The sequence below is a fragment of the Narcine bancroftii genome, chromosome 10 (assembly GCF_036971445.1).
Source record: "Narcine bancroftii isolate sNarBan1 chromosome 10, sNarBan1.hap1, whole genome shotgun sequence".
Lineage (NCBI taxonomy): Eukaryota > Metazoa > Chordata > Chondrichthyes > Torpediniformes > Narcinidae > Narcine > Narcine bancroftii.
Genome location: NC_091478.1, coordinates 36,715,274 through 36,731,219, shown reverse-complemented (window position 1 = coordinate 36,731,219; position 15,946 = coordinate 36,715,274). Strand labels below are relative to the sequence as shown.

The following is a 15,946-nucleotide window of genomic DNA, read 5'->3' as shown; positions in this document are numbered from 1 at the left end:
GCTCTTTGAGAGCCTCTACAGAAACATCCCCAAGTGTATGCGTTAACTTCAGCTTTAAAGCTGTTTGATATTTATACACTGACCTTTAAGAAGTAATGCAAACACTTGGTGAATAAAGGCTGACAGCAGCATGAACAAACATTTGATGCCTTGGGAATCACGTTTAATTACAGAAGATACTTATATCACTGAACCATCTCCTTCACATCATCTGCTGATGCAGATAATTTCAATTGAATTTTTTAAAATATGTGTGGGTTTTAATTTTTTTTAAATATGTGTGGGTTTTCATTTTAATTTGTGATATTTTTACCAACATTATTCCATTGATGATAACATTTTGATTGCTGCAGTATTTTTCAAGTTATTTGAGTGCTCTTCCAAGATGATCAACTGTGCCCTCCATAACGTTTGAAAGAAAGACAGTGTTTTTCCCTTTATTTGCCCATGTTCTCTACAGTTTTAAATTTGTAATCAAACAAATCACATGATTGAAGTGCACATTCTAGATTTTATTCAAGGTTATTTGAATACATTTTTATTTAGCCAGGTAGAAATTACAGCCCTTTTTATACATAGTCCACACATTTCAGAACACCATAATATTTGGGACATGGCAATGGTATGTATATTAAACTAATAATGTTTAGAACTTTGGTGCATATCCCTTGCAGGCAATGACCTACTGAAGCCATCTTTAGCTCTTTCTTGTTTCGGGAGCTTGTCCCCTTAAGGTTTCTCTTCACCGTATGGAAGGCATGCTCAATTGGATTTAGATCAGGTGACTGACTTGGTCATTCAAGAATTTTCCCGTTTTTAGCTTTGAAAAACTCCTTTGCTGCTTTAGCAGTATGTTGGGATTATTGTCTTTCTGTAGCATGAAATTAGCAATGAGTTTGGAGGCATTTCCTCGAACTTGAGAAGGCAAGATGTTTATATACACCTCAGAATTCGTTTTGCTACTCCCATCAGCAGTTACATTATCAATGAAGAGATGTGTATCAGTATCTGCGGCAGCCAGACATGCCCAGGCCATAACAACAGATGAGGTGTTATGCTTTGGATTCTGGTCAGTTCCTTTACGCCTCCACACTTTGGTCCTGCCATCACTCTGATACGATTTAATTTTGGCCTATCTGTCCACAAGACCTTTTACCAGAATTCTGCAGGCATTTTTAAATGCTTCTTGCCAAACTGTAATCTGGCCATCCTTTCTGTGGCTTGCCTCTGTTATTTCTGATCATGAAATCTTCTGTGGGCAGTAGTTATTGACACATCAACATTTGCTCCTAAAGAGTGTTTCTGATCTGTTGGTCAGGTATTTGGGGATTTTTCTTCATTATGGTGAGAATTATTCTGCCATCAGCAGTCGAGGTCTTCCTTGGCCTACCAGTCCCTTTACGATTACTGAGCTTTTGCTTCTTAATGGTGTTCCAAACCATTATTTTGGAAATCCTAAGGTTTCGCCAATGTCTCTTACTGTTTTATTTTTGTTTTTCTGCCTCATAATGGCTTCTTTGACTTTCATTGGTGCAACTCTAGTCCTCATGTTGAAAAATGGCAATGACAGACACCAAAGATGATCAAAAGCTTAGAAGCAAGCCTAGCTCTCTTATACTTGCATTAATGAAGTATTTAATAATGAAATGGAAAACTATGTATAAAAGTTCTGTAATTTCTAATTACCAGAGGTTATTAGGAGCTGAGAAGATTGTATATGAATCAATTTACTTACTCTCTGTCAATTACGAGGCAGGTCACTGTTTCAGCTGCGATTACATTTGCTGTTCTCACATCCTCTCTGCAAATACAATGAAAGGTCGCACGTAAACCAAGGTTGTACATGTTGTCTGGGCTTGTATGATAACAATTAAAAAAAGCAATGGTAACAATTAAAGAATTAGTTTATAGTAAATCTATGTCTGTTTGAGGCACTGAATGCAACAGGTCCACACATGCCTAATAGGAGGAATGGAAGATAATATTAGATTAAAGTAAAAGGGTTATTATATTTTTGCAAAAGGAGCAAAATGACACTTGAGAATTGAAAATATTCAGATTTCGCCAAAAGCAGATGATGAAATTGTTTTAGGAAGAGATAACCCAATCTGAGAGTAACCTAGCAAGGAAAGTGAAAACAGACTATAAATGCTCCAATTGATAAGGAAGAAGAAGGTTGAACTTAATGTTTTGTGACTGACATGAACAGCAGTCTGATTTTTTTTAAACACAATGCATTTGTAAAAAGGGAGGGTAGGATGAAACACACAAAGCAGTTATTTGAAAAGTAAGCAAGGACAACATCTTCAAACTTTTAATCCTCTAAAATTCAACGTGAAATCAATTGCCTTGGATAATTTTATGTGGGAGGGGGTTTGGATCCAGCTGTTTCGATTAATGCCAGGGCGGTGTGTAGAAAAAAACTCTCAGTATTTTCCCTTCAAAAAAGTTTTAGATCTAGAAAACTATTTTACTTCATTGACAAAAGTATCTATCAAAGAGCAACAATTTATAGCCATTATTTTTGCTTAGATTGTCACACTTTTTAGTTAAACATTATGCTGACAACATGTCATAAAAATATAGATTTCCCCACTGGCAAGGTGCAAGGACCAGAAAATTATTATTTCAATACATATATCATCAGTAATTTAAAATTCTGCTTTGTTGATATCAGAAAGCTTTACAGTCTTTTGAGGCCCACTGAAGCTAAAGATTTTAACTAACATTTCAAATTATTTTTAGTAACATCCCAAAAATGTTTAACAACTTGTACGATTCTGCTTGCTTGAGCGCAGCTCAGATCATCACACAAACTCCCCTCCCCTTTCTGGAGTCCAAGTGGACTTCCCACTGCCTTGGAAAAGCAGGCAACCTATGTGACCCCGGCCACATTCTCTTCCCGTCAGGAAGGAGATTCACCTACGTGAGATCACCCACAGCCAGTTTCTTTCCTATCATTATCAGACTCCTGAACACAAGTAAAATAAAGTTGCCTTTGCTCTGATCTGATCTTTCTTTGTATCCTTTCACTCTGTCATGTGTTTTTAACTGTTGTACTCTGTCTAGTTGACTCGCTGAACTGCTCACAAAATTAACTTTTCTCACTGTATCTTGGTGCATGTGGCAATAAATTTGATCTTTAACATGCAGTTTTTTTAACTTAAATTGTAGGCATGCATACTTCAATTCATTTCTCATTAAAAAATTCATTCATCGGCAAAGTTAATATATAAAGTTTAAAGGCACAGATGTTTTTCAAGGAAAATAAATTCACTAACTCAAATATCTCCCCATCTGTTTCTTCATCACTATGTTCAGAAGAAGAATATTCCGACTCTGTTTCAGTGTCTGTGTTGTTCATACTTCTCTAGAAGTCATTCACTTTGACCAGGCTTCACAACTTTGAACCGGTCAATCACAGGATCCTGCTCTTTGGAGGCAGTCGAGCATTCACCCAGAGCACCTCTAGCCTCAAGAAGCAACAGGACTAGAATTTTCAGCTGCTTAGAGTGGCAAGAACACGATACGATCAGGGATATTTTGAAAAGCACAGAGTCTGTCAAAAAGTTTTGTTTGTTGCTCATCTCCAGGGCCCTTCTCTTAACCAGACTGTTGCTTCTATCTATATCAGCAAATGCAAAACCCTGTCACTGTTATAGTACAGTACTTTTCTCTGAGATGGGATGCTTCCAACTTGGTCCTTGCACCTGTTTGTTAACACATTAGTCTCCAGGACAGCATGATGAATACATCAAACTGTCCTTGAGACAATATAAATGACACCTGTCTAATAAATCTCCAGGCTTATAATCATATGGATGAAATCTCCTACTACCGCATGCCCATGCTTTCCCACACTGGACACAGGTATAGATTGGGAGCGTAGGAGAACAGCCAGGACAAGCAACATATGTCGTGAACAAAATTAAAACTTCAGGGAAATGAAACTACAGAAGACCGACATAAAAGAAAATAGACCATTGTCCATTATCTCTAATATAGCATAATTCTGTTTACAACACTACACAAACAGTACTTTATCCTTCAGCAAATTGCCCCAACCAGAGTGAACATGGCAGAGAAAACCAGCGCACATCTCGTCGGAATTTCCAGAGTGACGTGGATGGATTTTGGAAGATTAGTTCCATCCCATACACTGTTTATATAAACATTCACAATGTTTTCAGCTTCAGAAAAGGGACAGGTGTCTAAAATTGGAAAAGCAAAGGAAATATATATATACATTATAAAGCTAATTAAGATAACCAAACACTGCTCTCTAGCTTATCTTTGTGGATTCCCAAATTTAGACAGTTACTTCAGGAACCTGTTATATTTAAGGCAACTGTGAACATCATACTGTTCACAGAAATAGAGCTTTTACAAGTGTTGGGAAATTCCAAGAGAGGGATGGGGAGGGAGTGGATGGGGAGGGAGTGAAAGGGAAGGGAGTGGATGGGGAGGGAGTGGACGGGGATGGACTAGATGGGGATGGAGTGGATGGGGAGGGAGTGCCCAGGGAGGGACTAGATGGAGAGGGACTGGATGGGGAGGGAGTGGGTGGGGAGGGACTGGATGGGGACAGAGTAGATGGGGAGGGAGTGGATGGGGACAGAGAAGATGGGGAGGGAGTGGACGGGAAGGGAGTGGATGGGGAGGGTCAGGATGGGGATGGAGTTGATGGGGAGGGAGTGCACAGGGAGGGACTGGATGGAGAGGGACTGGATGGGGAGTGGGTGAGGAGGGAGTGGGTGGGGAGGGACTGAATGGGGATGGAGAGGATGGGGAGAGAATGGGTGGGGAGGGTGTGGGTCAGGAGGGAGTGGGTGGGGAAGGAGTGGATAGAGATGAATTATTTAGCTCTTGCCGTTTCTCCAAGAGCATTGAAGTTTTCATCTTTTAATGGTCCAGTGAATGATTAATACCTGTAATTTGTTCCTTAATTTCAAAGAATCACGTATAACCATCAATTATAGATTAATAGCCAAATACTCTCACTTTCTTTCAAGCAGAGAACCAGCGAGTTGCCAAAACCTGCAATTATCCACGGTTGGGTCAATGTATCAAGGAAGGCACAGGGGGAGAGGGTGTCAAAGAAAAATTCCCAGTCTCCATGGAAAGGACTTCAATCAATTTCAGATGTATTTCTTGCCCGTCAGACTTCCACTTTCACATGTGCTCTGCTGGGTGAAAATGTTTTTGTTTTAATGGACCAAGTACATACAGAGCTGATGACTACAAAATTGTATCCAGATTTGGTCACCACCCTTTAGGGACAATGCAAAGATCCTAGAAGTGAACATTAATATTTTCAGAAATTAAACAATTTAACTACAAGGCAAGAGACACACAGGAGGCTGCAGAGCTTAGAATCTGAACCAAACAGAATGTGTTGGAGGAAATCAAAAGGTCAACCAGTATCAATGAGTGAAAAATAATGCTCAATGCTGCAAGCTGAAACTCTTCAACAGACCCGGGTTTCAGTTTGAAACGTGAACTCTTTTTTAAAAATTAATTGACTGGCAGATTGGCTAACAACAAGGCTGTACTGGTAAAACCTGGAAGGTACTCTTTGCTGGGAATGAGAGCTGATCAGAAATTTGATAGAGGCAGAAAAGATCATAAGGGGCTTTTGTAGGGTGAATATAGAGCAACTGTTCCCGTTTGTGGATGTTTCATGTTTGGAGTGATGGAATAATCCCATCCCCCCACTCATTTTCCCTATAAGTCGTTCTCCCTTCATACTTTTAGTTCCCCCACTCACCTCCATATTGGGAGTAAGTTATAGCAACCAATCCACCTGTAAATTCTTGGATTTGCATCTCAGTGTTTATTGCCACCGAGATTCAGTGGATATCTTCATTTAGCATGCTATATAGACAAGTAAACCGATAGTTAAGTACAGCAGGTGATGCAATAATTAAACAAAAGTGCAGGACATAAATGCGAGGTCAGCAAGTCTGTAATGTAAGTAGAGGAAACAGCCTGCTGATTGTCACCACTCTTTGCTGCCATCTTGACAATAGAGGATTTTGGAGGAAACCAGGGGACCTAAGGTAACATCCATGTGGTCACGGAATGTGCAAACTCTACACTGCAGCACAGAATCAAGATTGTATATGGGAACTGAAGCACCATTTGCTGCACTAATGGGCTGATGGAAGAGAAGACAATAGCTTTCGTCTTCCCAGTATTTAGTTGGAGAATATCCAATGTGCATCCGTTTGAGAATATCGAAGCAGTAGTCTGGTTTTGGGAAGTGGTGGTAAAGTGAAACTGTGTGTCAACAGCATATTGGAAAGAATGGAACCAAGTAAATATCATCCCAGCTAATAGTATGGTTGTGAGAGGTGATGAATAGGATGAAGTGAATAAAGATTGAGAAGAATGAGCAGGCTAGATTAATTCTGTCACAATCACAGAGGGTCCCATTCATGATTTATACAAAAGCAAGATTAATTTCTAGCATTTACAGCCTCTCAAAATTCAATCACTTCTCAACCACATTCAATCCCATCTCTCCATCCAAGTTGATCACGTCATCTCACTCTGATTCCTTTCCTCACCACCCTTTGAAGAATGAGGGGTGATCTTACTGAGACACATAAAATCTTCAAAGGGAACGATAAGGGAGATGGTGGAGATGTTTCTCGGTGGGGGAGGCTTGAATGAAGTTACAACCTGATGGAGCATTCATTATAAGTGAAGTTGAATGGGATTACTGCTCCCAGAGGATGGTGAGTCTTGGAGAATCCCCCCACCTCATAGGGTTGTGGATGCTAAATCCCTGATCTAAAGAAGAGTTGGATATTTTTTTGAAAGGTCAAGAAACTGAAGGCTATGGGAGAACAAGCACAGATAAGGTGTAGTGTGGATGAGTCTCAGGCACATTAAATGGGGGAGGACTGAAGAACCAGAAGGCCAATACTGCTTCTAATTTCTTGTGTTCCTGGATTCTTTGATCTGCTATTTCTTCGCTCTTTCATTCCCCTGCTTTCTTCTTCTGTCTCATGGCCTATCTCCAGCCTTCTTTTATATCCCCATTCTCTATATATCACTCATTTCTCTTACCTCTTATTTCCCTTTGCCTTCGCTGAACTCTTGCTCCTCTCCTGGCCTAAAACGACTTCTGCCGCCAAAATGCATCCACTCCAACAGTACCCCTTCTAACTGAAACCTCCAGTCCCCCAAAGAGCCACCCTTCAATTTCCTGCTTTCTTTTCAAATGGCCTGACCTCTTTCGGTTTAAATCCCCTAACCAACAGAAAATCAACACAAGCAAAAATTGGGAATCCCAAGCAAGAGCGCCATTGCCTGTACTTCCTCTGAAGTCTGAGGACATTTGGAATGTCACTGCATCCCTTAACAACATTTAAAGGTGGATCAATGAAAGCATCCTATTGGGGTACATCACTGCGTAGTATGGGACCAGCTCTGCCGAAGTTCGTACGAAACTCTAGCATTGTGAATGTAGCTCAGTCCATCTCACCAAATTGAGCTCCCTTCCATCGACCATCTATGTAACTCCTGTTGCCTTGGAAAAGCAGCCCACATATTGTAAGACATCCCACCCTGGCCAAGCTCATCTCTTCCCCAAATCAGGAAGAAGATTCACAAGTATGACGTCATGCACCACCAGATTCACAGACAGTTTCTTTCCCACCTTTATCAGACTCCTGAATGAACCTCAAAACAGTGAAATAATGGTGCCTTTGCTCTGCACCAACTGACTTCCGTCTGTAACTCTGAACTTTTATACCATATTTTTGGTTCTTTTTTATTAATGTAATGTTTTTTAAATTTTAGATTTATTTTAAATTTCGACAGTAACAGGCCATTTCGGCCCATGAGTCCCTGTCACCCAATTTACAACCAATTAACCTACAACCCCAATACATTTTGAACAGTGGGAGAAAACCAGAGGCCCCGGGGAAACACACACACACAGACACTGGGAGAACGTACTAACTCCTTACAGACAGAGTGGGATTAGAACCCCAGTCTCAAATGCTGGCGCCGTAAAGGCGGAGCGTTAACTGCTCTGCCAACCGTGCCGCCCTAATTGTTGTACTATAAATGAGACGTCTGGTCTGCTCCCAAAACAACCTTTATCACAACATCTTGGCACACATGACAATAAACTTGAGCTTGGATTGGGGAGAATGTGTGCTTCACAATATTACTTATTACTTCGCAATAATTAACTAAGTAATTAAAAAGTTCTGGCTTTTTATTAATGCCCTGCTTTAAATTTTCCACCACTTCAGATCTTATACTCTGGAATTTCTTTCCTTATTATCTTCCACAGCCTTCAAGAAGTTGGAAAATTTAGCCCCACACGCAGATCTCTCAATTATGTACAGGCTGCTGAGACACTACGATCTGCACGGAGGAGAGGTACAAACTTTTCATGCTGCGATAACTATCCAGAAGATTTAGTCATCTGTTGCATATGAGTTTATGGCCCAGAGGCTCTTCTAGGAATAGCATTTCCCTGGAAACGCCGTAAATCATTTCTCAGCCATTCTCTGAATGTGCAGGGTATATGAGATATGTATCATGTCCAAGCAGCAGGGATTTCTTTAATTTGGCATCATGTTCTACATAGATATTATGGGTCAAAGGGCCCATTCCTGTGTTGTGCTGTTATATTGTTCCAGACTACGAGATCACTTCGGTGAACACTTTTGCTCTGTCCGCCCCAAGAGTATGGATCTCTCAGGGGCCACCCATTTCAATTCCCCATCCTACTCCCTTTGCTGAAATGTCTTACAATGAACTGCCAGAACGACACCTCCTGCAAACTGGAGGAACAGCACCTCATTTTCCATCTGGGCACTCTCCCCCTCGGATGGCATTAACAGGAACTTCTCTGGTATCTGTTAGAAACCTCCCCTCCCCCTCCATGTTCTTCTCCCTGTCTCTTTTCCTCTGGCTCTGTCTGGCTGTCGCTTCCATTTTCCCTCTGTCTCTTTTCACAGAGCCAAAATCAATTATCATCTCCAATTAACTGTTGATCTGTACTCCTCCCCCTCTAATTTTCCCCAGCCTTTAATTCAGACGCATGCCTATTTTTTCTCACACCTCAGGCCTGAAATGTCAGTAATATATCTTTTCTCCTACGAACGCTGCAAGACCTGCTGAGTTCCTCCAGCATCTCTGTGTTTTGACTACAATCACAATATCTGCAGACTTTTGTGTTTCACTCTATTGTTCCATGTACGCCATGTGTAGCTTTGTCAAAAGCCTGGGAAACTGAGAAGCAGCTCAATAACCACTGAAGCACAATCCTGTAGCATCCCCAGTAATGAAAGGCTAATCTTGATAAATGGGATAGTATTAGATTATTCAGGCACTAGTGTTTAATTTACATTTGCAGCCCTCACAATTGAATGGCATAAAGTGTACAAGCCAGCTCTCTGTAAACGGAAAAGGGAATTCATAGGATAGAACATAAACCAGCACACCCCATTGCTAAAAATGGTATCCAAGTCAAACTAAAGCTCTGCTACTTACACCTGATAGATATCATTCCAACCCCTTCATATTGATGTTTCAATATATAATGACATTGTACTCCATCATCAATATCATGCTCTGTTTTCAGTCAATCGATGCAAGTCATCTGCTCTGATTGATGTCTTCTGCCAGTCTTCCTCAGCCTGAGCAGTCCATGTGGACTTTGCTCAGCTCTCACCAGTGCTGGTTTGGCTGTTGGCATGCAAGCTGTGGCCCGCCGCTCTTGTTCTTCCCAACCAGTTCGGTCTTTGGACATCTTCTCACCTTATTCATGGCAGCCATCTCCTTCTGCCAGCTAATTTCCAGCTCCGTTTGCGCTGGCTGCATTCCTGAACATTGGCTACCCATCTTGTTCAATTAGGCCGCAGAACTGGGAACTCCTTGCACTGTAGAATGCGTAGTCCAAAGTGTGAGGACAAGTCCGCTCCTCCGCCAGCATCAGTGAACAGGAACTATATCGTGCTTCTGGATAATTACTGGCATGTGAATCTCCAGTAACTTAAGCTCTTTCAAAGGCCTTGTCATGACAAAGTGGGCCGAACCATCTCCCCATACAGTGTCCCCATGTACCTCTCATTGGCTTCCCATATTAGCATCTTTATCTAAATACATCAATCACTTTTTGTGTGTACTCACTTTCATCACAGATTAATTCCTGCAGAACTAATTTCCTTTAAATTATAGAATATGCAACCATAAAGAACTCTGAAATACCAGTGATTGAAGATTCTTCAACTCACCTTTGCTTCAGTCTGCTAACCTTCTGTTCACCCCTCCACTAAGTGGGCACAACCGTAATGAAATCTATGAGCAACGAAATCTGAGGCAAACTCATCCACAGCTACAAGCTGCAGGGTTCCATGTTAATGCAACGGCCGCGTCTCTTCAAAGGTCAGCTGCCATGAGGCACTATCTCTGACAGCTGTCTCCCAACTAGTATAAGCTGCTCACAGGAGGTAGCTAAGTCTTGAATGAGAGTCAAATCTGGGATCTGGGAGACAGATGTTCTATTATTAAAGCTGTTCGGTTCAAATTTGCGTTGGCAAATATCAAGCACAAACAATTTCTAAAATTGTCTGATTTGCAGAAGGAAAAGGGAGAAGAAGAATCAGGAAGAAGCAGCTGAAATATTTCAGAGAGAGTGAAAGAAGCCAAGTGGGTGAGTCAGGTAACGAGAGATGATATTTCGATGCTAAGTGTAAAATGCTGCCAACTCCAGGAGAACACGGGAACTGCTCCACCCAAGACTGCACAGAAGGATTTGTGAACGTACCTCAGCCCTTCATACACAACTTCCTTCCTCCCTCCCCTCCATTAACTTCACCAATACCTCCTGCAGCCTTGGAAAAGCAGGCAACATATTAAGAGACTCATCCACTCTGGCCACGTTCTCTTCAGCCCCCTCCTACCTGAAAGAAGATACATGAGCATTGAGACCACTCATCATCAGATTAAAGGACAGGTCTGAGTGCAATTGGAGCATCTCCTGTGGTTGCAAGGGTTGGTATCAAGGGGGTGAACGGTGGGGAGGGAAGGGTGGATGAGGGTGCCTTGCAGGGAGTGGTCCCTGGAGAAGGTGAAGAGGGTAAAAGAGGAGAATATGTGCCTGGTGATGGGAGGATCACGTAGTTGGTGGCGGAAATGGCGGAGGAAGATATGTTGGACATGGAGGATGGTGGAGAGGGAGGACAAGGGGGATCCTGTTCTTATTGCACGTATGAGTGGAGGGGATCAGGGCATATGTGCAGGTAGTGGATGATATGCAGGTGAGGGCCAAGTTGATGGTGACTGAGGGGAAGCCAAGTTGTTTGAAGAAGGAAGACATCCCTGATGATCTGGCCTGGAAGACTTTGGACTGGGAACAGATACGACAGAGATGGAAAATTGAGAGAAAGGAATGGAATCCTTACAGGGTCAGCATGTGAAGAGGTGTAGTCGAGGTATCTGTGGGAGATGGTGGGCTTGTAGAAGATATCTGTTGATAGTTTGTCTCCCAAGATGGACACAGAGATTAAGAAAAGGAAGAGTGTTACTAAAGATGGAGCAAGTGAATTTGATGTCAGGGTGGAAGTTGGCAGCAAAGTGAATAGTCAATGAGCTCATCACGTATGCATGAGGCGGCGCAAAAGTAGTCATCGATGTAGCGGAGGAAGAGTTGAGGGTTCTTGCCTGTGTAGGCTTGTAGCATGAATTGGTCCACGTAGCCAACAAAAAGGCAGACATAGCTTGGACCCATGCTGGTACCTATGACTACCACTTTGACTTGGAGAATGTGGGATAAATCAAATGAGGACCCATTGAGGTGAGAACAAGTTCTGTCAGCCGGAGGAGAGTGGTGGTGGAAGGGGACTGGTTGGGTCTAATGTCTCGAAAAAAAAATGAAGGGGCTTGAGGCCCTTGGCATGGTGACAGAGGTCTATAATGATAGGATGTCCGACGTAAAGATAGGATAGTTGAATGCAGGGAACCGGAAGTTTTTAAAGTGATGGAGGGCTTGTAAAATATCTCAGATGTAGGTGGAAAGGACAAGACTGGGGGTGGGGTTAAGACAGTTCAGTGGGGCAGGAGCATGCAAAAAACAATTGGACTGCTGGGACAATTGGGTTTATCGATCTTGGGTAGGAGGTAGAAATGGGCAGTGCAGGTTTGGGAAACCTTGAGGTTGGAGGCTCTGCTAAGGAGATGGCTCACTGCACCCTAATACACTTGATGCTCATGGATCTTTCCAGGGAACCACTTTCATCAGAATAATTGAAGCAGATCAGGTTAGAATTTACCAAATTATGAAAGGTCAAAACGTGAATATACACAAAACAATACATTACTAATCCTGATAGCTGTGTCCTGAGATACCATTAATTGAAGAAAACATCATGATGCATCTTTATTAGCAGCAAATATATTATTGAATTTTGCATTCAGATTGATGATGAGAAGAAAGGGTGGGAGGTGGAAACAATTAGGAGCACATCAAAGCAGAACTACTGAATGCAAACTTAAAAATTAGGTGAATGCTGGTTAATTGAAATACAAGCATTTCAAAGGATGTTTCAGAACAAATAGAACAGATACAATTTAAAGAGAAAGAAATGCCCAAGTGGAAAACCGACTGTCTGCGGCTGGCTAAGAAAGCTATTATCAAAGGTAAAGCAAAAGGATTTATTTGTGCAAGAGAGGATGACATATCCGAGACTGAATAGAATATAAAAAGCAGGAAAGGACAATTAAAAATGTAAAAAGATTAGATATAAAGTATCTAGGAATATGAAAACAAGAGTTAGTTGTGGATATTTAAAAACAAAGAGTGAGCACGGCTAGTGTTGATCCTATAATGTCTAACGGATGGCAGGTGAATTAAATAGGAATTCTGCATCAGTCTTCATGAAAGAAAATATGTGAGGCCAGAAATACTGTTCATTAGCAAAAACACCCAGAAATCCTGGACGAACTCAGCCGGTCACACAGCGTCCATAGGAGGTAAGGATATATAACTGACATTTCGGGCCTGAGCCCTTCCCCGAAACGTCGGAAATAGATCTTAACCTTCTATCGATGCTGCAAGACCGACTCAGTTCCTCCAGCATTTCTGTGCGTTTTTGCGACATCCACAGCATCTGCAGACTTTTGTGTTTCACCACTGCTAGTTAGATAATGGAAGAGAGGGAAGAACTCAGGAAGATAACAATCACCAGCAAAGCGAGGTTAGCTACTGGCTGGGTACGTATGCTGACAGTACACTGGATCGTAACGGGATCTACATTAGGATTTGGAAAAAAGCGGCTGGAAAGATAGTTGATTCATTCATGCTAGTTTTCCTAAATTCCCTGGATGTGGGGTGAATCCCTTGTTACACCTGCCATGGACTGCTCTAACACCGCGAGGAATGGTTCTAATGCCACTTTTTTTCTTGCACTATTGTAACTGTGGATATTTATTGTCTTGCTGTCTTTATTTTTAATTCTGTCTAATGTATTCTATTGTGGTGGTTTTTTAAAAAAATGTAGTACTGTACCTGTTTAGCTGCAGGATGTAAGGATTTTGGTGCATATGCACTTTGTAAATAAACTCATTTATCATCAAGTTTTAATTTTAAAAATTGGGAATTTATCTCCTTCATTCAAAAAGAGAGGATGAAAAGAAACTGAAAGCAACTGGCCAGTTCACTTAATAGCTGTCTTGGAAAATGTGGTGTTGATGGTGCTGTTAAAGATATTATGAGGGCACTTACCAGAAAAAATAATTCAAGGTAGTCAGACAAAATCGTCATGCTAAGAGAAAGGGAACTAGTGTTTGACCACATTTCTGGAGATCCTTGAAAATGCAATGTGTGGATAAACTCAAACTGGTGACTGTACCATCCCTTCCAGAAGGTTATATGAAAAGGTGCCACTTTAAAAGTCATGTGGAAAATAAAAGGTTGTTGTGGAGGACAATGTCATCTGGCTGGATAATAGGAAACTGGGAGAAAAACTTGGAGAAGGCATAAATGGCACCATTTTCTGGTTGGCAGTGTGTAAATGAATGCTGTGGCACAGGGAAAGGTGTTTTTGGCCTCAACTATTTACAATTTGTAAGACTGACTCAGATGAAGCAGCCCAAGTATGATGGCTACATTTTCTGGCACAAGCTTAGGTAAGAATGTCAGCTACAAAGAGGAGGCTACAAAGGAATGTTGATGGGTTATATGAGTGGGCAAAGATCTGAGGAATGGAGTATAACGTGGATGTGTGAATCTGTCCACTTCGGCAGGAATTTTTTTAAAAAAGCACTTTTTCTAAATGCTGAGAGATCCTAGGGTTCTGAGATGCAGAGGGATTCAGAGCTCCAAGTGCATGATTTGCAGAAGTCTGGCATGTAATGAAAAAGGCTATCAGAATTGCTTATTATTAGGAAAAGTGAATATAAAAGAGTCGGTGGTGATCCTGCACAATTGCTCAGCAGAAGGAGGTGTAAGGTGTGCTTCCATCCGATAGCCTACTGGTTCCCCTTGGGCAAGGTGTAGAACCTGTTTTGCCTCTCAATCAGGGTCATGTGAAGCCATGGATTGCAGATGGTGGATGGTTTTTACAAGCAGATTTTACAAATTGGAATTTAGGGTAGAGACTGGGTAGAGAACCTGCTGATCAAAGTCCAGGGTGACCCGTCCAGTATGGAGACTGCAACTGAAGAAGGTAATGGGAAACCACTTCAGTATTTTTCCATTTTATAATGATGAATTCAACCTTGACCTCAATCTCAGCTCAAAGAAGGAGCCTTCACCGGAGCACAGGGGAGGCAATAACTGCAATTCAGAGGGTCAGAGGTCATGGTGGTTGGAGAGACATGATTGCCCACGCCGAATGGCAAGGCACCTGAATGAATGAATGAATTATAAAAGTAGGCAAGTTATCAAGTCATATATGGAAATGCTGAGACCACATCTGATGTACTGTATATAGAATAGGACACCTTATTGAATGAGAGATGCAAATGTGTTTGGAAGCCATTCAGTGCTGTTTGCTACACTAATACCTGAATACATGGGTCATCTTGTAAGGAAGGTTGGATAGGTTAGGCTTGTATCCACTGTAGTAAAGAAGAATGAAAAGGGACTTTGAAACATAAAATCCAAAAGATCTTGACAATTTTGTTCTAGGAAAACCTAAAACTGGGGAATATCTTTTCACAATAAAAAGCTGCAAACCTAAAATGGTTTGTTCTCCCAGAGACATGAGAATTTGGAATTGTCTTGCTCAAAGAAGCAGAACATTTTTAAGGCAGAGATTGGTAGGTGCCTGATAAGCAAGGCTGTGAAAGGCAATCATGGATAAGACTACCAAGTTGTAATTATGATCAATCAAAATATTGCTTGAGGGGAAGTGTGGTTTATTCCAGCTCTGAATTCATATGTTTATGTGTATGTTTACTAATCCTATTAAAGTATACAAAAAAAGAATAGAATGACTCACATTTATGTAACATCATTAGGCTGGTAAGTACTCCCAAGACACTTCAGGGGAGTGTTAATTAAATAAAAGGAGGCTTTAGCAACTTAAAGATGCAATAAGACAGACAAAAGCTTTGTTAAAGGTAGATAAAGAAACAGATAGGCTTAAGAATTCCAGAGCAAAGCGCCTAGGCAGCCAAAAGCAGAGCCGAGAAAATGAGCATACTCACATGGGAGGAAATGGAAGAGCACAGGGTTCTTCGATGGTTAAAAGCCTAGAAAGATTACAGAGATGAGGGAAGAGCGACAACAGGTCAAGAAGAAATTTAAAGACAAGGAAATCTTTGCTGGGCCTGGGGCCAACATAATTTTGTAAACAGAGATATGATAGAAGGCCAGAATTCAGTGGATGTCAGGAAATGGGCTACAGATTCACAGCGATTGCAAGTGAAGACGTTAGCCAAATCCAGAGAAAACACAGGTAATTTAAGTCAGAGA

At 41.4% G+C, this 15,946-nt stretch overlaps 1 protein-coding gene and 1 long non-coding RNA gene across 4 annotated transcripts in view; one reads left to right on the top strand and one right to left on the bottom strand.

Annotated features, from left to right (window-relative positions):
* LOC138744465 (cGMP-dependent protein kinase 1-like) overlaps positions 1-15,946 on the bottom strand; it is a 592,254-nt gene that overhangs the window by 104,001 nt on the left and 472,307 nt on the right. For all 3 annotated transcript variants that reach the window (XM_069900680.1, XM_069900681.1, XM_069900682.1), the window contains exon 8: positions 1,736-1,801. In XM_069900680.1, the coding sequence (XP_069756781.1) occupies positions 1,736-1,801 (66 nt within the window). The remainder of the gene's footprint in view (positions 1-1,735; positions 1,802-15,946) is intronic.
* Positions 5,973-10,682, top strand: LOC138744471 (uncharacterized). Its single transcript, XR_011345557.1, has 3 exons — positions 5,973-6,059; positions 8,312-8,400; positions 10,610-10,682. It is a non-coding gene; the product is annotated as an uncharacterized lncRNA (long non-coding RNA).